Source organism: Microtus pennsylvanicus, chromosome 5 (genome assembly GCF_037038515.1).
Source record: "Microtus pennsylvanicus isolate mMicPen1 chromosome 5, mMicPen1.hap1, whole genome shotgun sequence".
Taxonomy (NCBI): Eukaryota; Metazoa; Chordata; class Mammalia; order Rodentia; family Cricetidae; genus Microtus; species Microtus pennsylvanicus.
Window position 1 is genome coordinate 84,498,905 of NC_134583.1, and position 22,312 is coordinate 84,521,216.

General features: G+C 49.5%; 2 protein-coding genes across 6 annotated transcripts in view; both read right to left on the reverse strand.

The window, feature by feature from the left end:
* Window positions 1-2,004: 2,004 nt before the first annotated feature.
* Window positions 2,005-3,508, reverse strand: Phlda2 (pleckstrin homology like domain family A member 2). Its single transcript, XM_075974933.1, has 2 exons — window positions 2,554-3,508; window positions 2,005-2,275 (listed from the first exon to the last, which is right to left on the reverse strand). Coding segments are annotated over exons 1-2 (417 nt in total). The 5' UTR covers window positions 2,970-3,508; the 3' UTR covers window positions 2,005-2,274.
* Window positions 3,509-19,827: 16,319 nt separating this feature from the next.
* Nap1l4 (nucleosome assembly protein 1 like 4) overlaps window positions 19,828-22,312 on the reverse strand; it is a 34,628-nt gene continuing 32,143 nt past the window's right edge. For 4 of the 5 annotated variants that reach the window (XM_075972875.1, XM_075972874.1, XM_075972871.1 and 1 more), the window contains one exon: window positions 19,828-20,895. In XM_075972875.1, coding sequence (XP_075828990.1) covers window positions 20,857-20,895 — 39 coding nt within the window. In that variant the 3' untranslated portion in view covers window positions 19,828-20,856. The remainder of the gene's footprint in view (window positions 20,896-22,312) is intronic. The other variant, XM_075972872.1, reaches the window with a different exon arrangement.

Here is a 22,312-nt window from a genome sequence, read left to right on the forward strand (position 1 = left end):
TGGTCTCGAACTCACAGAGATCCGCCTGCCTCTGCCTCCCGAGTGCTGGGATTAAAGGCATGCGCCACCATCGCCCGGGATGGTGCATGTCTTTACTCCATCTGGCATTCAGGAGGCAGAGGCAGACAGATCTGAGTTGAAGGTCAGCCTGGTCTATAAACTGAGTAACTAGTTCCAGGCAATCTAGGGCTACATCGTGAGACCATGTCTGTAAAAGGAGGAGGAGGACAAAGGGAATTAGGCTTGGGAGGGAACAGCTGAGAACCAAGAACATACCCCAGCCTCCCCTGCTTTAAAGCTGTACCAGGGACACTGGCCTGGCCCATCTCCCCACAGACCTCACCGATGACAGGAACTAGGTTCCCCCTACTGAAACCAAGCAGTCATCTACTGTGAACTTCTTTGAAAGAAGCTGTTAAAACGTAGACTCTTGGCTGAAGAGATGGCTCAGCACTTAGGAACACTTGCTGCCCTTGCAGAGGACCCCTTCAATTCATTGCATCCATGTGAAGGTTAACAACCATCTAGCACTCTAGTTCCAAGGGCTCTGATGTTCTTTTCTGACTTCCGTGGGCTCCAGGCACACATGTGGCGCACATACATACGTGCAGAGGAAAGACATAAAACTTCAGCCCTGCTGGGCATGGTGGTGCAGGCCTTTCAATCCCAGCAGGTGAAGCTCAAGGCCAGCCTGTTCTACAAAGTGAATTCCAGCCCAGACAGGGATGCACAGAGAAACCCTGTCTCAAAACAAGTAACTAAAACCCCCAAAACAAAAACACAAACAACCAAACAAACCTTAGAATCCTTAAACCTCAGAATTCCACAGTCTGCCCACACTCTGCCTACCACCTTAGGACACTGTGTCCATTTAAACCCTACCAGGAACAGGGGGCTCAACCCCTGAGCTGTGTCATTTGACCTTGTGAGGATCAGTGGAGGAAGGAGGTCCTTAAAGGAATGGGACAGAAGGGTCCCAGGCCCCTGCTGATCACTTCTGCTCCTAGAAAAGCTCCTCCCCTGTTTTCTTTAAGAGAAAATTCCTTGTAAGGAAAAACAGCTCTAGCACCCAAGACTTCCTAAGGAGAAAGGGGAGCCCCTCCCAGTCCTGACTTCCAAGGCTAAGCTGGGAGACATGTGACACCTCCATCTTCATGGCATTCCCACAGCCAGAGAGGGAGGCCCAGGACCCCTTGGGCAGGGACTCAGTGTCTGTCACTCTGCCTAGTGTAGCCTTGTGCCTTTCTGGGCTTGTCCTCCAGTAAAACCTTCGGGAGGAATCCACCTCTGTCTCAGGCTCTGTGGCCTGCCTGCCTGCCTGTGAGCCTACCTGACACAGAGCCCCTCACAGAGAACACAGCCAGGTGAGGAGTGTGAATTGACACCGGGCAGATGGCTCAGGAAGTGGAGTAAAAGCATAGGTATCTGGTGAGCTCCCAGGCTTCCACACCAGTAAGGCAGCTCTGGGCCCCCGCTGCTCCATCGCTGGAGACAGCCAGGCCTGCCTCCCATTTGTGACAAAAAGATGTACACAGTGTGCTAGCCCTGTTGCTAGACACTGGCCAGGAGGGCTGGGAGCTGGGCTCTCAAGCTCTGTGGTCCAGTGATGGGGGGCGGTTGTCAAACTGTCAACCATCAGTCCTTCACATCAGCTGCTGGACAGATGGTATGTGGGTGGGAGGGGACAATGAGGGCAGCCACCCTGGTGAACAGAGCGACTGCTCAGGTGTCCTGGTGCCAGTTAGTGAGTGAACTCTGAGCAAGCATGGCCACCAGCCCTATCCTCCCCAAGCCACACCCAGGAGTAAAAGGTATCCAGGCCACACCCAGAGTACTTCCTGACCTGGAGAGGCTGTGAACCCCACTTGGCAGGTGACAGTTCATTCAAAAGCAGTTTGAATGGTTCCTGAGATGTGTAGAGGGAACGACACAGGACGGGAGACCCTTTCACCCTCCCGCCCTTCCAAACCCCCGCCCCAGCAGGAACTACGCGGACCACGCAAGTTAAAAAAGAGAAATGGCATTGTTTATTTGGAGTGAAAATACAGTATAAAAAAATATTAAGGCAGAAATATTAAGACGGTGGATTGACAGTTGACGACCATCAAAATAAATATTGTCCAATAAGTTAGCACGCCCCGCACAGCGGGGCGAGGCTCAGCAAGTATGGGAGAATCTTCGGAGAGGAGCAGCGGCGTCGCCCGGGGCATCTGCTGGGATCCTGTTTGACGCGGCCGCGTGGGCTGGTTCCCGGCTCGACTGGTCCCGTGTGTCTCTGTGGGGAGAAGACTGAGTCAGTAGCTGTCCTAGAGCAGATCCGGGTGCATCCTATAAGCCTCCAAGTGGGGTGAGAGACCTGTCTTCCGTCCCAGATCCCCTCTCCTAGACGTCTTCAAGAATTAGAATCCCCGAGTCCTCGTCGTAGTCGTCGTCGTCGTCCCCCCGTCCCGTAGCTTTTGAAATTGAAGTTTTCCCCCCATTGGGCAGCATGACCCGCATCCACACACCCCCATACCCCCGTACACGGACAGCGCGGACGAGGGCGGCACTCACCACGGACTCAGGGCGCGCTGCTCTTCGGATTCCGGCTGCTCTTCCGACGCGACGCGCTGAAAACGGTGGCGACGGAAGCCTTCCAACGCCCGGCGATTCTGGTAGTCGATCAGCGCCAGGGTGATGAACGCGTTCCAGGAGCTCTTGCCGGTGCCGCGGAAGTCGATCTCCTTGAAGTTGGTGGTGACGATGGTGAAGTACACGTACTTGTTGGTGTGCTCCACGCAATCCACCTTGAGGATGGAGCTGAAGCGCAGCTCTTTGACGCGGTCGCTGCTCCCGGAGTAGAGGCTCAGGCGGTCTTCGGTGAGCACGCCGCGCTTCTTCTTCCACAGCTGGAACAGGCTGTCACTTCGCTTCTCCAGCTCTCCTTCGCAAAGAATCTCTCCGGAGCCCTTCATGATTTTCGAAGCCATTGGGTAAAGGATGTGGATGTACCAAATGCGCTCGCTCTGCCGCCGGGCCGCAGCATGGGCCTTATAAGGACTCCGCCCCAACGTCCTAGACCCGCCCCGGAGCCGGGCACTCTCCTGCCCAGGCGGAATCCCGGAGCTGCCCCCCACCCGCCGCACCGGGCTGCCCCTTACCCACTGCCTGGGGCTGCGCTTATCGGAGGCTAGAGGGGGTGGGGGCTACTCTGCGCCTCTCTGACGGGCGCCCCAAGCCTCCCCTCCAGCCCCAACGTCCAGCTGCCTGCTGAAGTCCCCTCCCGGCCCAGGTGCCGGCCCCGCCTGCCTAGGAATGTGCCGCAGCGGCCCCTGAGCGCCACGGCTCACAGGCCGAAAAGACCCAGGAAGCTCCCGACTCCTAGACCCGACCAGGGAGCCCAGAACCACACTCACTGAGAGACCCAGAGCTCCTGGTTCACGAAGGTCACGGACCCACGGGTTTTTTCCCGGCCCTGGCAGCTGTCTCCTCCCAGTTTGGGCACACATCCAAAGGCCACCCACTAGACCTTCTTGGGAAGTGGCTCTGCCCCAACGGGCTTTGTTGGCCATAAAGCTCCCCGAAGTTTTGCCTCGAAGGAATTCTCTGAGTTTCTTTTCCCTTCTGTAAAATGGGACAATGGCCTTTATCAAGTTAGGCAGTGCGAAACGGGGAAGGAGCACCCTGCAATGCTCAGCCATGTGAACAGAGAGGTCTGCCTCCTTCCTGGGGCCCTTGTGTGCCCCAACCCGGGCGGCAGACACCTCGGGTTCCGGCCCTACAACCCCAGACCTGCAGGAAACTCTGGGGGGGCTAGCAAAGCTGGTCTGGAGAATGTGGGGACCGACAGACCTAGGCCAGGGGTGGCGGGGGTGGCTGAGTCATCCCTTTCAGTGCGCGGTTTTATTTACCCTCTGCCTTTAAAGGCTTAATAACAGCAGGAAGCGGACGCTGCTCCTCCAAGGTTCCCAGGCATGAGGGAGGGGTTGGCCAAGGGACCCCCCCAGGAGTCCCCCACTGGTGTGTGATGGGGGCAGGGTATTGGGGTGGGGGGCAGGGGTCTTGGGTGGGATGGGGAGCAGGGGTGCTTCAAGGAAACATCCCTAGCTGTTGGAGAACTAGACTATGTGCAGACCTGCTGGCTCCCATTGAAAACGCAGGCCTGCCCACTTAGAACTGAAGTTAAGACTGACAGCCTAAAGCCGCAGTTCTGTGGCCTGGTGTGAGTCGGAGGCTAAGGTATAGCCCGCAATGAGAAGGCTGAGGCAAGAACCAATCTAGACGCCCAATCTAGGTCAGTCTTTGTTTTATAGTGAGTTTAAGACTACCCAGAGCCACGTAGCAAAAGAAATGAAATAAGGGGCCTGGGGAGATGGCTCAGCAGTATGAGTGCTTGCTGTTCTTTCAGAGGACCTAAATTTGGTTCCTGCTTCCAGCTGGGTGGATCACAACCATCCATCCATCTCCAGGGAACACGTCACCCTCTCCTGACCCCTCCTCCCCCCCCCCAGAACACTCAGACACATATACATTAAAATAAAAATAAATCTTATTAAAAAAAAAAAACACCTTGGGACTGGCCCAGTAGGTCAGGGGTTAATGTTGCATTTTCAGAGACCCGGGGTTGGTTTGCCAGCATCCACAGAGTGGCTTCCATCCATAACCCCATGGGATGTCCTCTTCAGACTTTCTCAGGCACCAGGCATCCATGTGCTCAGGCACATGATGCAGGCGATGCACTCAAACACACAAAATGAACTAAATTTAAATTTTTTTAAAATCTAAGCTGGACAGTGGTGGCATATGCCTTTAATCCCAAGACTCAGGGAGGTAGAGGCAAGAGAATCTCTGTGAGTTTGAGGCCAGCCTGGTTTACAGAGTGAGTTCCAGGACAGCCAGAGCCACACAGAGAAACCCTGTCTCAAAAAAATTTTAAAAAAAATTAAATTATGAATATAAACAACAAAAAAGAGAGAGGGCTGGCAAGAGAGCTCCGTGGGTAGAGGCAACTCCCTCTCAACCTTGATAGCTTGAGTTTAATCCCTGGGACTAGCATGGTGGGGGAAGGGAACCTGAGTCCCTCAAACTGTCCTCTGGCTTTCGTGCACAAATGCACACATAGGGAGTGAGCAAAGTAGTGTAAAAAATTTTTATTAAATAAAGACATGAAGCAAGAAATCCTGGACCCACCCCCTGCCTCTCACTGTGAATTCCACAAGCCCCTTTCCCCAGTGCACACGGAACCCTGCCCTTCAGGGTCCCTGAGGAAAAAGGAGATTTACAATCTCTGCCCAGGGCTCTGAGGGGTGTGTGGAGAGCAGGAGGGTCCAGGATAGTTGTGTAAGAAGAGAACAACAATAGAGAGATAGGTCGGCAGTGAGCCAGCCCTGCCTGCCTCAGAGGAGAGCAACCCAGGTGAACGGGGGCAGGTGCGCTTGGGACCCTCGGGTAAAATAGGTAGAGAATTCATGCTGAAGGCATCCCAGCTGACTAGCCAAAGACAGGCTGAAAGAACTCCCAGGGGTGCCAACTCTCCCTGGTGTCCCTCCCCTGCTGCTTGGCCACATGGTGGCCTGGGCTGCCCCGTGTGTGCTTCCAGTAGGTGAAGCCTAAATCAAGAAAGAGGCCACTCCAGAAAGTGGAAGTTAGGACAGGGAATGAATGGCAGCTGCCCGGGATCCCCATTCCCATCATGCTCTGCTCTCCATGCTGCTCAGAGGAGCTCTTGCTCCAGGCCTCGCTGACATTTGGTACTGCTCAGGCACCTTGTGCATGCCATACTGAGTGCCAGGGAGTCAGGAGGGAGTGAGCCCTCGTTAGCAGAATCACTGCTGGTAGACGGTAGAGTGAGAATAGGGGCAGGGATCTGGCACTTATGGGGATCTTGAAAGGGTCCCCGAAGATCATGGAGGGCCTTTTGCTCTCCAAGCACCAGACACTGTGTGCTTCCACCACCATCCCATAGATTCAAACAGAATATTCTAACCTGTGTCACTGGGAAAAAAAAAAGTGCAAAGGACAGACAGCCTGAACAACCCCAAGGGCAGAGGAGGAGGGTGAGCACTTAAAGACCAGGGCAGGGGCCGATGAGCTAGGCTGTAACCCAGTCACCCAACTCCTCTCTTTACCCAGCTGCTCTCTGGAAGTTAGGAATGGCCCAGGAGACAGGGCCCTGCCGTGAGGAAAGAAGTGAGGAAGGAAACCAGGAGGCTTGGCACAGGACACAGAAAACCCTGTGTCTGTCATCCCTTTGAGGGCTTCCTGTCCAGAGTCCAGGTCCCTTAGACGAGGTCAAGACCGGGTGCGGGGTGTGACAGCTTCTGGTGAACTAACATCCAGGTGAGTAGAGCTGACCAACGTTAGGTCCTCTGTCAACAGAGAGCCCTTGACTGGTCACCCGGCAGCTGTTGGATCCTGCAATCTAGCATGGCCAAGTCAGTAAGAAACTAGTTGGTACCTTAGACATGTACAGACTTTCTTAGTGACACCCTAGGGAACACCTGTAGTTGGTACCTTACACATGTACAGACTTTCTTAGTGACACCCTAGGGAACATCTGTAGTTGGTACCTTACACATGTACAGACTTTCTTAGTGACACCCTAGGGAACATCTGTAGTTGGTACCTTAGACATGTACAGACTTTCTTAGTGACACCCTAGGGAACGTCTGTCTTCCACAGGTGCTCAGAAAGGACAGTGTCGTGCCAGGGTCACACTGCCAGAAAGGTTCTGTCCCCAACCCCCAGAGGCCATCTGAGTCCCCTGAGGAAAGGGGCCTGGGGTGCCTGTCTCTGTTTCTCAGGCTGTTGGGACAGGCATCAGGAGGAAGCAAGCTCTGACTCAAGAGCCCAAGTGAGAGGCTTTGGGACCCCAGGCTTTCTTGTTGTTTTGTGAGGGTGTTGAGGCAGGGTCTCATGTAGCCCAGGCTGGTTTTGAACTTGTTGTGTGACAACCCTAAACCTTTGATCCTCCTGCCTCCACTTGTCCAGTGCTGGAATCACAGGTGTTCAGAGCACTCCTAATTTTATGCAGGACAGCTCAAACCCAAGTGCTCTACTAATTGAGCTCCAGTCCCCAGCACCCTCGGCTATTTTTTCTTCCTTCTTATTTGTCTATGTGTGTGCACAGGTGTGCCTGAGCCACAGCACATGGAGGTAAAAGGACAAGTTTCAGGAATTTGTTCTCTCCTTCCGCCATGGGTTCTGGGGACCAAATTCAGGACATCAGACACGCATAGCAACTGCTTTTGCTTTCTTGCTGAGCTGTCTTGCAGCCCCCACTCAGTACCTTTTATATAAAATCATTTTAAACTATTTTCTTAAATTAAGGGATGGCGAGATGGGCCAGGGTTAAGGGCACAGTCTGATTTTGCAAGGAGCCCCATTTCGTCCCCAATGGCAGCTCTCAACCATCTGTAACTCCAGTTCTAGGGGAATCCAGCACCCTCTTCTGGCCTCCTCAGGTATTGCATATATGTGATGCACTGATACATATGCAAACACTCAAAGAACATAGAATCAAAATAAGTGTACTTTAAAAAAGGATTTACTTATTTATTATATATGCAGTATCTGCCTGTAGGCCAGAATAAGGTGCCAGATCTCATTATGGATAGTTGTGATTCACCATGTGGTTGTCAGGAATTAAACTCAGGACCTTTGGAAGAACAGCCAGTGCTCTTAACCACTGAGCCATCTCTCCAGCCCCCAGTAAGTGTATTTTTAAAGAGCCTTTAAAACTAAATCAATTCATTAGTTAATTGATTAGGTGTTGCTAGACATCAAATCCCGGGCCTTGTGTGCCAGTCAAGAGTGCTAGCTTCTATTGAGATATACCTCAGGCCCTGCCACTTTTTTTAAAACAGAGTCTCGGGAGAACACGCAAATAAGTAAGATCAGAAATGAAAAGGGGGGACATAACCACAGACACAGAGGAAATTCAGAGAATCATTAGATCTTACTACAAAAGCCTGTATGACACAAAACTGGAAAAATGCAAAAGAAATGGACTTTTTTTTAGATAAGTACCATATACCAAAGCTAAACCAAGACAAGGTGAACGATCTAAATAGACCTGTTAGTCGCGAAGAATTAGAAATGGTTATCAAAAATCTCCCTTCCAAAAAAAGCCCAGGACCAGATGGTTTCAATGCAGAATTCTACCAGAACTTCCAAGAAGAGCTAATACCTATACTCCTAAATGTATTTCACAATATAGAAACAGAAGAGTCACTGCCAAATTCCTTTTATGAAGCTACAGTTACTCTGATACCAAAACCACACAAAGACCCAACCAAGAAAGAGAATTACAGGCCTATCTCACTCATGAATATCGACGCAAAATTCTCAACAAAATACTGGCAAAAACCGAATCCAAGAACACATTAGAAAAATTATCCATTATGATCAAGTAGGCTTCATCCCAGAGATGCAGGGCTGGTTCAACATACGAAAATCTATCCATGTAATCCACCATATAAATAAACTGAAAGAAAAAAACCATATGATCATTTCATTAGATGCTGAAAAAGCATTCGACAAAATTCAACACCCCTTTATGATAAAGGTCTTGGAGAGACTAGGGATACATGGGTCATACCTAAATATAATAAAAGCTATTTACAGCAAGCTGACAGTTAACATTAAATTAAACAGAAAAAAACTCAAAGCCATCCCACTAAAATCAGGAACACGACAAGGATGTCCACTCTCTCCATACCTCTTCAATATAGTGCTTGAAGTTCTAGCAATAGCAATAAGACAACATAAGGGGATCAAGGGGATTCGTATTGGAAAGGAAGAAGTTAAGCTTTCATTATTTGCAGATGATATGATAGTATACATAAGTGACCCCCAAAACTCTACCAAAGAACTCCTACAGCTGATAAACACCTTTAGTAACGTGGCAGGATACAAGATCAACTCCAAAAAATCAGTGGCCTTCCTATACACTAAGGATAAGGAAACAGAGAGGGAAATCAGAGAAGCATCACCTTTCACGATAGCCACAAATAACATAAAATATCTTGGGGTAACTCTGACCAAGGAAGTGAAAGATCTATATGACAAGAACTTTAAGTCTTTGAAGAAAGAAATTGAAGAGGACACCAGAAAATGGAAGGATCTCCCCTGCTCTTGGATTGGGAGGATCAACATAGTAAAAATGGCAATTCTACCAAAAGCAATCTATAGATTAAATGCAATCCCCATCAAACTCCCATCAAAATTCTTCACAGATCTGGAGAAGACAATAATCAACTTTCTATGGAAAAACAAAAAACCCAGGATAGCCAAAACAATCTTATACAATAAAGGATCATCTGGAGGCATTACCATCCCTGACTTCAAACTCTATTACAGAGCTACAGTATTAAAAACAGCTTGGTTTTGTCATAAAAACAGAGAGGTCAACCAATGGAATCGAATAGAAGACCCTGACATTAACCCACAAACCTATGAACACCTGATTTTCGATAAAGGAGCTACAAGTATACAATGGAAAAAAGAGAGCATCTTCAACAAATTGTGCTGGCAAAACTGGATGTCAACCTGTAGAAGAATGAAAATAGATCCACATCTATCGCCATGCACAAAACTCAAGTCCAAATGGATTAAAGACCTCAATATCAGTCCGAACACACTGAACCTGATAGAAGAGAAAGTGGGAAGTACTCTACAACACATGGGCACAGGAGACCACTTCCTACGTATAACCCCAGCAGCACAGTCACTAAGGGCATCATTGAATAAATGGGACCTCCTGAGACTGAGAAGCTTCTGTAGCAAAGGACACTGTCACTAAGACAAAAAGGCAACCCCCTGACTGGGAGAAGATCTTCACCAACCCCGCAACTGACAAAGGTCTGATCTCCAAAATATATAAAGAAATCAAGAAATTAGACCGCAAAAATCTAATCAACCCAATTATAAAATGGGGCACTGAGCTAACAGAGAATTCTCAACAGAAGAACTTCAAATGTCCAAAAGACACTTAAGGTCATGCTCAACTTCCTTAGCAATCAGGGAAATGCAAATCAAGACAACTTTAAGATACCATCTTACACCTGTCAGAATGGCTAAAATCAAAAACACCAATGATAGCCTTTGCTGGAGAGGTTGTGGAGAAAGGGGCACACTCATCCATTGCTGGTGGGAATGCAAACTTGTGCAACCACTTTGGAAAGCAGTGTGGCGGTTTCTCAGGAAATTCGGGATCAACCTACCCCTGGACCCAGCAATACCACTCTTGGGAATATACCCAAGAGAGGCCTTATCATACAACAAAAGTATATGCTCTACTATGTTCATAGCAGCATTGTTTGTAATATCCAGAACCTGGAAACAACCTAGATGCCCTTCAATGGAAGAATGGATGAAGAAAGTATGGAATATATACATATTAGAGTACTACTCAGCAGTAAAAAACAAGGACTTCTTGAATTTTGCATGCAAATGGATGGAAATAGAAAACACTATCCTGAGTGAGGTAAGCCAGACCCAAAAAGAGGAACATGGGATGTACTCACTCATATTTGGTTTCTAGCCATAAACAAAGGACATTGCGCCTATAATTAGTGATCCTAGAGAAGCTAAATAAGGAGAACCCAAAGAAAAACATATAGGCATCCTCCTGAATATTAAGCTTCATCAGGCGAGGAAAGGAGACAGAGACAGAGACCCACATTGGAGCACCGGACAGAAATCTCAAGGTCCAAATCAGGAGCAGAAGGAGAGAGAGCACGAGCAAGGAACTCAGGACCGAGAGAGGTGCACCCACACACTGAGACAATGGGGATGTTCTATCGGGAACTCACCAAGGCCAGTTGGCCTGGATCTGAAAAAACCTGGGATAAAATCGGACTCGCTGAACATAGCAGACAATGAGGACTACTGAGAACTCAAGAACAATGGCAGTGGGTTTTTGATCCTACTGCACGTACTGGCTTTGTGGGAGCCTAGGCAGTTTGGATGCTCACCTTACTAGACCTGGATGGAGGTGGGTGGTCCTTGGTCTTCCCACTGGGCAGGGAACCCTGATAGCTCTATGGGCTGACAAGGAAGGGGAACTTGATTGGGTGAGGGGGAGAGAAATGGGAGGAGATGGCGGGGAAGAGACAGAAATCTTTAATAAATAAATAAACGGAAAAAAAAACCAGAGTCCCGGGCTTGAGAGATGCCTCAGAGGTAAAGAGCTCTGACTGCTCTTCCAAAGGTCCTGAGTTCAATTCCCAGAAACCATATGGTGGCTCACAGCCATCTATAATGAGATTTGGTGCCCTCTTCTGGCATGCAAGCATACATGGAAGGAATCTTGTATACATAATAAATAAAGAAATCTTAAAAAAAAAGAGTCTCATGTAGCCCAGGTTAGATTGGAACTCAAGAAGCATAACCTTCAAATGAGCCTCCACCCTTCTTCCACTTGTCAAGTGCTGGGATTGCAGGTGCACACCACCACCCCTGTTCCTCTGCAGTTCTCAGAATGAACCCAAGGTCTCATGCGTGCATGCTGTTCCTCTGCAGTTCTCAGAATGAACCCAAGGTCTCATGCGTGCATGCTGTTCTTCTGCAGTTCTCAGAATGAACCCAAGGTCTCATGCGTGCATGCTGTTCCTCTGCAGTTCTCAGAATGAACCCAAGGTCTCATGCGTGCATGCTGTTCCTCTGCAGTTCTCAGAATGAACCCAAGGTCTCATGCATGCATGCTGTTCTTCTGCAGTTCTCAGAATGAACCCAAGGTCTCATGCATGCATGCTGTTCCTCTGCAGTTCTCAGAATGAACCCAAGGTCTCATGCATGCTGTTCTTCTGCAGTTCTCAGAATGAACCCAAGGTCTCATGCATGCTGTTCTTCTGCAGTTCTCAGAATGAACCCAAGGTCTCATGCATGCTGTTCTTCTGCAGTTCTCAGAATGAACCCAAGGTCTCATGCGTGCATGCTGTTCTTCTGCAGTTCTCAGAATGAACCCAAGGTCTCATGCGTGCATGCTGTTCTTCTGCAGTTCTCAGAATGAACCCAAGGTCTCATGCGTGCATGCTGTTCTTCTGCAGTTCTCAGAATGAACCCAAGGTCTCATGCATGCTGTTCTTCTGCAGTTCTCAGAATGAACCCAAGGTCTCATGCGTGCATGCTGTTCTTCTGCAGTTCTCAGAATGAACCCAAGGTCTCATGCGTGCATGCTGTTCTTCTGCAGTTCTCAGAATGAACCCAAGGTCTCATGCGTGCATGCTGTTCTTCTGCAGTTCTCAGAATGAACCCAAGGTCTCATGCATGCTGTTCTTCTGCAGTTCTCAGAATGAACCCAAGGTCTCATGCATGCTGTTCTTCTGCAGTTCTCAGAATGAACCCAAGGTCTCATGCGTGCATGCTGTTCTTCTGCAGTTCTCAGAATGAACCCAAGGTCTCATGCATGCTGTTCCTCTGCAGTTCTCAGAATGAACCCAAGGTCTCATGCATGCATGCTGTTCTTCTGCAGTTCTCAGAATGAACCCAAGGTCTCATGCATGCTGTTCTTCTGCAGTTCTCAGAATGAACCCAAGGTCTCATGCATGCTGTTCTTCTGCAGTTCTCAGAATGAACCCAAGGTCTCATGCATGCTGTTCTTCTGCAGTTCTCAGAATGGACCCAAGGTCTTATGCATGCTGTTCCTCTGCAGTTCTCAGAATGAACCCAAGGTCTTATGCATGCTGTTCTTCTGCAGTACTCAGAATGAACCCAAGGTCTCATGCATGCTGTTCTTCTGCAGTTCTCAGAATGACCCCAATGTCTCATGCACGCTGTTCTTCTGCAGTTCTCAGAATGAACCCAAGGTCTCATGCACGCTGTTCTTCTGCAGTTCTCAGAATGAACCCAAGGTCTCATGCATGCTGTTCTTCTGCAGTTCTCAGAATGAACCCAAGGTCTCATGCGTGCATGCTGTTCCTCTGCAGTTCTCAGAATGAACCCAAGGTCTCATGCATGCTGTTCCTCTGCAGTTCTCAGAATGAACCCAAGGTCTCATGCATGCTGTTCTTCTGCAGTTCTCAGAATGAACCCAAGGTCTCATGCATGCTGTTCTTCTGCAGTTCTCAGAATGACCCCAAGGTCTTATGCATGCTGTTCCTCTGCAGTTCTCAGAATGAACCCAAGGTCTCATGCACGCTGTTCTTCTGCAGTTCTTGGATTGACCCCAATGTCTCATGCACGCTGTTCTTCTGCAGTTCTCGGATTGACCCCAATGTCTCATGCATGCTGCTCAAGTGCTCTACCAACTGCATTACATCACTCAGCAGACTCCTGACAGCCAAGAGCAGGTCCCAGTGTCCTGTAAGGATGAGTCTTGGTGTGGATTGGGATGTGCCCCTGGGTGGGATGTTGCACCTGAGCTCTCGGTCAGGTGACACCCAAGGAGAAGCTGGTGTGGTCCTGCTCCATGCCCAAGCTGGCGTCCTCTCCTTCCCATTATTATATTACACTACAAGGTGGCAGGGGTGTGGGGAGGCACTCAGAGAATGAAGTGACTCAACTAGTGTCACATAGCAGCCTGTGGGATTCACACCACAAGAAGTCTAGTTAAGGGCTTTAGAGATGGCTCAGCAGTTAAGAGCACTGGCTGCTATTCAGAGAACCTACGAGTTTGGTTCCCAGTACCTGTAGCAGGCTGCTTACAACTGCTTGTAATGCCTGGAGATCAGATGCCCTCTTCTGGCCTCCATAGGTACTGCATGCATATAGCGTTCATTCACACAAATATATATAAATTAAATTATATATAAATTATATATATAATTAAATCTTTTAATCTTTTCCTTTATTTTTATTTTATGTGTATAGGTTCTTAGCCTTCATATATGTCTGCGTCTCACATATGCAGTACCCAGAGGCCAGAAGTGGACGTCAGATCCCCTGGAATTGGAGTTACAAACAGTGTGATTCACTATATGGGTACTGGGAATAGACTCTGGGTCCTCTAGAAGAACAGCCAGTGCTCTTAACCACTGAGTCATCTCTCTAGTCCCCTGTCTGTTTATTTTTAAAACAGGGTCCCATTGTGTAGCCCTGGCTGACCTGGCCATTAGGCCAAGCTAGCCTTGAACTCAGAGAGATCGGCCTGCCTCTGGTTGCTGAAATTTAAGGTGTGTCCCACAATGCCTAGAAATAAACATTTTAAAGGGGGAGGGATGCTGATGAGATGGCTAAACCAGTTCAAAGTACTCACCATCAGATCTGGCAACACCTGCAGATTCCCAGAACCCACATGGTCCCACATCAGAAAACTGATACCCACAGTTGTCCTCTGACTTACACACACACGCACAAATTAATTAATCAGTCAATCAATCAGCAAAGAAATAAGTAGTTTTTTAAAAAAGGTAGGCTCTATTGCACCCAGTACCTGGAATCAGGAAACAGTCCCTTAACTTGGTGTGGGGATGGTGCTGGGTTAGGGCTTCTCAGAAGCGGGGCAGCATAGGGGACTAAGCCTCTCACGTCAGCCAGCGTCACTCCTGGCCAAGTTTACTAATATTTATTGGGGCAGTATCCGGATTGACACAAACTGAGCCACCCAGGCAGGCCACAGAGGGTTATGTGTCCCTAAACTTCCTGCCTGAACACTTGCTGTCCTTTCTAGCTGCCTGACCCCTTGGCACTGGAGCTGAGCAGTGTGAGGCTCTGGCTCAGCTGGGAGAAAGAAGGCACCTCTTTGGAACTTCCCCAATGAGGTCACCTCCTCGTGGTGACGAGGCCAGCCTGATAAGCACTTGTCCAACCAGCTTGGTGAAGCAGCCAGCCTATGAGGAAATGATGTGTCATGGAGCCTGTTGGGGACTGAATGCCACCCTTTTCCTGTGGGCTGTGAACTCACAGAGGCTTTCGACTGGTTCTCCTGCCCTCCTGTCTTCAAGATTCTCCCCTTGCCTCCTCAAGGACTGCTAGGGTGTCTGAGGCTTGCCTCTCATCAAGGGCAGGTCCTCAGGTACACTGCAGAAGTCAGCACCTGATACCAGAGAGACTCTAGTCTAGGACAGTTAGTCTAGTGAGGTCAGTCATGGATTCCTCTTCTCCCCATCTACAGCCTAAGCAAAGCAAGAAGCCTGGGCAGAGACCTGATCTACCTGCCCTGCCTGGTTTCAGGTCTTTGCTGTCATCCTGCCCTCAGTCTCCAGAGCTAATCTCTGTCCCTGGTTCCCATTTGCTGGAGTGTGCTGCCACCTAGAGTAAGTAACCTTTCTTTCCTTTTCTTTTTTCTTTTGGTTGTTGTTGCTATTGTTTTTCAAGACAGGGTTTCTCTGGGTAACCTCAGCTGTCCTAGAACTTGCTCTGTAGCTTGCCTCGAACTCAGAGATCCACTGTGATACCTTTGTCTTCTGAGTGCTGGAATTAAAGGTGTGCACCACCACCCAGCTTGCAGTATCCTTGCTCTAAGTTCTCAAGGCCCTTGCAATGAAGCACATGAAAATGTCTGCTAGAACCAACCAGGGCACTTGGGAGATGAGTCTGAAGACAGTCAAAAGCTCATCTGAGACATTCCGAAGCCAGAGCATGGATGGACCAGGTGCAATGGTCAGCAAGAGCAGGACTCAGCTCCTTGATGTGCTGAGCCACACTGGGTGGAGCACAGACTTGTTCTCAGGATTCACGGGTGGGCATGGCACCTGCAGGGCTGGTAAAATGAGTCCATGCTGGCCAGGCCTGGGGAGCTGAAGGGGCCCACTTGTCTGACAGAAGAGGGAGGCGGAGCCTAATGAGTCCTGCCCTCGCCGGGCTCCAGTCAAGGAGCTGAAGGAGCAGCTATGAACTCACTATGGAAAAAGAACTGAGAGGACTGCGAGGGGCATCCCTCACAGTAGACACCACCTTACCAACTACTCGAATGTTCCTAGACTGGGGTCTCTGTGGGCACCTCCCCATCTCACCTGATATTTAAGGGGTGTTCCCTGGCTGAGTGGTGGCCCCCAAAGACCACCTCCTAATCTTCAGAACCTGAGAGCATGACCTTATTGGCTAGAGATGTTTCCCGGGTAGCCAGTAATGCCATCCCCAGTGTTCTCTAAGACACATGGAGAGGAGGAGTCTGGGTGAAGACTGAGCGCAGACAGCAGTGACAGGGCCACAGGCTAAGGACACTGGAGGTTCTTAGGGCTGGGAGCAGAAGAAGGACCCTCTGAAATCTGCAGGAAGCAAAGCCCTGCCACATTTGTGGAACTGTATGTGGTCTATGCTTCCATACTGGGAAGTCATGTGACCAGCAGGTCTAAGGGCAGTCTGAGTGACCACTCCCAGGGGCACACACAGATGAAGCAGCCAGCAATGTTGTCAGGACTGGGAAGTTGAAGACCTGACGACATTATGGATATTTGCACTCTGGAACGAGGGAGGAAGCTCACTGCTGCTCCTCAATATTGGTGCAATGTGATAGAAGCGCTAACAGGGTCAAGGCCAAGACCCAGGCAGGTCTTCCTGGTCTCACACACATAACCTGTGTGAACACAGTGAAGCGGGATTTGGAGGTGTCTGATGTCACTGGCATCCAGCTCATGGTTGCCTGTCTTGATATGTGCCCAGAGAAGCAGCTGGAGGGGCACTCCACAGCAAGTCACTGGGCTTCAGCAAAGGCAGGCTGAAGGCCCACCTGCTGACTCGTGGCCATCCCTTTACCTGATTACATATGCAGACTCTTTGCCACGTCTGCATATCTGGGGGCCAGCTTGAGAGCACTTGTCCTGCATCCATCGAACATGGAATGGGCCTGGCCAGTGAGTTCATGCTCATCACTGCCCCTAGCTTCACCCTCAGTGGTGATGCTCAGGGACCAGACAGCTCCCCCACACCACAGCAGAGCAGGGAATGGCTGGCCAGGGGGGTGGGGCTTGTTCCAAGTCTCAGCATGTAATAGCCACAGGAGCCACCTGCTCTCTGCTCCCCAGATGAACACGGGGTTTAGGAGTGCCAGTCCAGTCAGAACTTAAGCAGGTTGAGACTCAAAGGCATTCTGATAGCATCCTGCTGAAGGCAGCAGCTGTCTGTCCTCTAGTACTGGACTGGGGAGGCTGGAATGGGCAGGGGCAGTTAGACACACCCCATGAAGTGAGTTAGCTGAGGCACCAGAGTGTAATCTGTCCCATACACCACATATTGGGTTGTCACAACATCCGGTCTCCACCTGGGAGAGGAATCAGCATGGCCGGCAGTTGGCTGGCACAGGGCTCCATCCAGGCACGTGAAGTTTACTTGGTCTTGGTGTCTGCAGGCCTCATTCTTCAGCCATTGATGTCCAAAAACTCTAGGCTAGTGGTCTGTGCACTGGGCAGTGTTTCCTGTCAGGACTTCAAGGTCCATGTTTGAAAAATGACTCCACATACAGGAAAGCAGGTCAGATGAACACCTGCCAGGGTAGTGCCAGCTGGTGGGTGGGCTTGGACCCAGTCTGGGGTGGAAGGATGTGTGCGTTATGTCTGCAGAGGAAGGCCTGGAAGGCCTTCGATGGATTGTGTAACTGGCAGGAAGCCTGGGGAATGCTGGAGATTCTTCTGACAGCCTGGCCCCTCTACAGGTCAAGGTCTCCTTAGCTGGAAGTGGCACCCACTGGGAGCTCAGTCCTGGGCCAGAACTCAGTAGCCGAACAATTTTGGCTGACCCAACTGAGAGGCCAGAGCTAGCTCCCCCATAGCATTCCCAGGTAATCCTCACTACCAGAGGCAAATGCAAACCCTAGCAGGGTAGCACCATCCAGTTCCACCCAGGGAGGCACTGGGGCTAGGCATTTCAGTGGGTGAGGGAGACCTGTTAGGCAAAAAGATGCTTTAACTTGGGATCTCAGTGGCTGAATGCCATCTTACCCTTCCATGGTGAAGGCTCCTCACACATTCAGCCACTGCCCTGACACCAGCAGCCTAGGTGGAGTTGAGGCTGTGCAGAAGGAAGTTAGAAGGCACAGCCCTTGGCCAGAGGCTTAGATGCCTCATTTGGAATACTTCAGTGATAGCCCCGAGCTTGCTGCCCCAGGTCTACAGGATTGGTAGACAGATTTCTTGGGATCTCTGAGCATCCAGCAATGGTCAGAGTTTTGGGCTCCAGGCTGTAACCCCTCTTCTTGCGACTCCAGAGTGCAGGCAAGTGTGGAACCTCCAATCACAGGTAGCCCAGATCCATGACCCAGTGCCAAAGCAGGTGGGTCCCCGAACACCTCCGTGTCCACCTCTATTCTGGGTAACCCCACAAGCTGCCCTCCTGCTATGTCTTCCCACACCAAAGGTTGCACTGTCATGGCTCACCTCTGAGAACCATAACACTGGGCACCCTCTGTACTTTTGGCCTGTTGGATGTCTGCCAAGGGCACCCACCTCATTCAAAGGGTACAGGAGCCTTGGTGCAAAGTGCTGCACACAATGCCAACAGCCCCTTGCCAGCTCTAGGCCTATTACCCAAGGGTGGCAAATTAGGAGGCAGAGACAAGGCCAGCACTAAGAGCACCCCTTATTTGCTGCTGTGACACCAGCTGGATCACCAGGCTAACACACCTGGAAATTACCCAAGCACATCATTTTGTGCAGTTACCTGATCTTTTAATGGCATGTGAAATGGAGGATTGTAAGTGAATTTAAATGGCTCAGGTGGAGACTCAGTAAGTGGCCTTTGCTCAGTGACTCCCATCACACTAGGCTGGGAGTAAGGGACAGCATGCAAGACTGCCATCACAAATGAGGATTCCCTAGAGAATGACACAGGATGAAGAAAGCATATCATTGTCAAAGCATCTAATGCATGCCCACCTCCAGGACTGATTCTCCCACTACTTTCTGTGGCTTTGATGAGGCAAAGGACAGAGCAGTCATGCAGGCAGGCCAGGGGGACACTAGACTTGCAGGGAGAGTAAGACACTTAGTTGTTTTTTAAATAGGTTTTCTCTGTGGAATAGCCATGGCTGTCCTGATGTCCCTTTGTAGACCAGGTTGGCCTCAAACTCAAGAGATCTGCCTGCCTCTGCCTCCCAAGTGCTGGAAGTAAAGGCGTGTGCCACCACAACCAGTGTAAGCCTTCTGTAACTAACTGAGCACATAAGGTAGGCATCCCAGGGATAAGCTCTTCCCCATTAGGTTCAGTCAGAAAAGGCCACCAAACTAACCTCCTAGCACGTGGGGGTCTAAGGCAGTGAAGGCGTTGCAGGTTAGAGGCAAGACAGGTCTATAGCAACATCATCTCAGTCACCCCTCCCCACCAAACTTTAATAAAAACAAAAACATCATACAGTCCTGTGAGGTTCGCATCTCTCCTGGATCCCGATCCACAGGACACAGCCTGATTCAGGTGTTTTCTTAAGTTATATCTTAGACGGGCAGTGATGGTACACGCCTTTAATCCCAGCACTGGGGAGGCAGAGGTAGGTGGATCTCTGTTTGTAGGCCAGCCTGGTCTAACATAGTAAGTTCCAGGCTAGCCAGGGCTACAAAGAGAAATCCTGTCTCAAAAAGTAAAACCACAATTCATCTTATTGTATGAATGTGCACGGGCATATAGACTTGTGCACTACATGCCAACAGTGCCCAAAGGCTAGAAAAGGGCATCAGATACCCTGGAATTGGAGTTACAGATGATTGTGAGCCAGCATGTGGGTTCTGTTCCTCTGGAAGCCAGTGCTCTGTAAAGCTATGGCTCAAGAGCACCCCTGCCCCAATTTCTTAGGCCTTTCTTAGAGTAGCATAATATTCCCAGGGCCCCAGGATGACTCCACAATCAAACAGCTCCAAGAATTAGTTTTTTACAGCTAAGCTTTTACAGAGCCAAGAATGAAGTCTGCAGCCACTCAGTTCAGTCCATCAGGGTGGGCAGTCAGGAGGGTCAGGTGGGTTGTCAGGAAAACAGTGCTCCTTTCATGTTTCACAACTTTAATAGAATATTCTAACTATTCTGTACAAATTGAAAACACCGTATTCAGTTACAAATGTGTTATCAGGTAAGGCTGAGCACGCTCTACATGGCTGGTCACTGTGGACATGGCTGTCCTGGCTACCAAAGACCACAACGACACACACACCAACCACCAACTGGTCACCAAACCCAGGTGTGGCCCTGGTGTGCAAGCTGAAGCTGTGCTCTACATACAGGCCAGCCATCCCTAGTGAGGGAGGACTTTTGCCCCCTGGCTACAAGCCTAGCACACTCCGGAGGCAACAACAACACGTGGTCTGCATGGCACAGAACAGCTAGTGGCAGGAGGCAGCAGGGCTTCCTCCACGGGCCTCACTCCATTTGATGCCACATCCTTCTGGTCAAGTCAGCAACATGGTCTCGTAAGTGGGAGGAGGAGGACAGTGAAGTTCAAAGCCCCCCAAGCACAAGTGAATAAATAAGTACAGGATGAACCAGACAGTTCTGGTCTCAGAGGCGTGTGCCACAACCCACCCAGTCCTGAAACCAAAACTCAAGGGAGGAGGGTGAGGAGAAAAAAAAAGAAAAGAAAACAAAACAAAACAAAAAACCCACACGCTCTAAGGCGAGCACAGCCTCTTCTATAGTGCTTGGGAGATGACTAGGTACAGCAGCTGGAGCAGCTTCCCACGAAGTTCAGTGGCTGGAAACCACGAGCCTCTTCAGTAGCGTACACAGAATCACCAGGCTCTGCCAATCCCAGGCACAACCCCAGCCCACCCTACATGTCTTCAGGCACCAAGGCTGCAGGTTCTACAACTAAATCTCCTATTCTGAACTGCAGCCTAGTCTCCACTGTACAAGTTAAGCAAAGTAAGAAGGGAAGGGGGAGAGGAATCATGCACTTGGAAATGGTTAGATGTCACAGCACTGTCAACAAAATTCTGCTTTGGCAGGGACTGAGGACCCTGCCTGCGGCCTGAGGTCCTGACATCCGTCCACAAGATGGCCCCTCAGGGTCGCTGCTTCTTACTGCTGCTTGCACTCCGCCGGCTGGCTGGGTTCTTTCTGCAAAGAGAATAGAAAATTTGAAGGAAATAAAACCAGCATCACTCAGCAAATCTCCCCATCCCACAAGAACCAATATTCAAGGAGCTTTTCCTTCTTACCGAAAAGATGACTCCGGCAAACAGACTTTAAGAGCTGACATGGGAACAAGTCAACTCCCCAGAAAAAGTTCCAGGAGCTTGCTCTTCTGTTCTAATACAAAGTCTAACTCAGAATGTGCTAGGGGCCACAGAAATGAACTGCACAAGAGGCTGTTGGTACAGACCACCCCATCTCTACCAGAAACCTCCTCTCCCAAGGTCAGTTCTGTCCTTGGTATTCAGGGAATGCTGTCCTTCCCAGCGGGCTGGTTCTCTCCAGACAGAGAACACCACTCTAACAGATTCAACTCCAGTAGCTTTTGGTGCAGGATAAAATAGCCAGGGGCTAACTCCTGTGAAGAGCCACCCACGTCCATCAGTCTCACAAAGCAGGTGTCCAAATCATGCCTGTTTTCAATCTAACACAAAAACCTGGTGCCTTTAAAACACATTCAGGATCTTGGGGAGCTTTATATGGAGGCCATTTAAAGCCCGAGGCTAGACAAGTACTTCAATGTTACCTCAGAGCTAAGACATGTACTCAACTTATCTGCTGCCCAGAATCCCAGGGGATTATGACTAAAAATCACTGTGACTATGGAGTATGGTGAGAAAAGTCTGTAATTCCAGGATAAGACAGAGAAATACCATGCTCAGGTCCAGCCTGACTCACAAACTGAGACTCTTGTGTCTCCAAGTAACAAGAGCTGGTGATGTAGCCCAGTGTTGGAGCACTTGTCTGGCATGCCCAAGGCCCTAGGTTTTATCTTCAGCACCCATCAAAAATTAATTATTTTTAGACAAGGACTATGTACGTAGTTCTGGCTGCCCTCGAACTCACAGTTCCTTAGCCTCTCAAGTGCTTAAAAAAAAAAAAAAAAAAAAAAACAAACCTTTTTTGTCTTTGTTTTCAGAACTCACTATGTAGACCAGGATGGCTTCGAACTCAGATTCACCTGCCTCTGGTTGTCAAGTGCTAAGATTAAAGGCCTGCACACCACTATGCTGTTATTCTTTTTTTTTAAAGATTTATTTATTATGTATACAACATTCTGCCTTGATGTATGCTCGCACGCCAGATCTCAGTACAGATGGTTGTGAGCCACCATGTGGTTGCTGGGAATTGAACTCAGGACCTCTGGAAGAGCAGCCAGTGCTCTTAACCTCTGAGCCATCTCTCCAACCCCTATGCTGATATTCTTAAAAAAAAAAAAGGATTTATTTATTCATTATGTATACAGTGTTCTGCAGGTCAGAAGAGGGCATCAGATCTTACTATAGATGGTTCTGAGTCATCATGTGGTTGCTGAGAATTGAACTCAGGACCTCTGGAACAG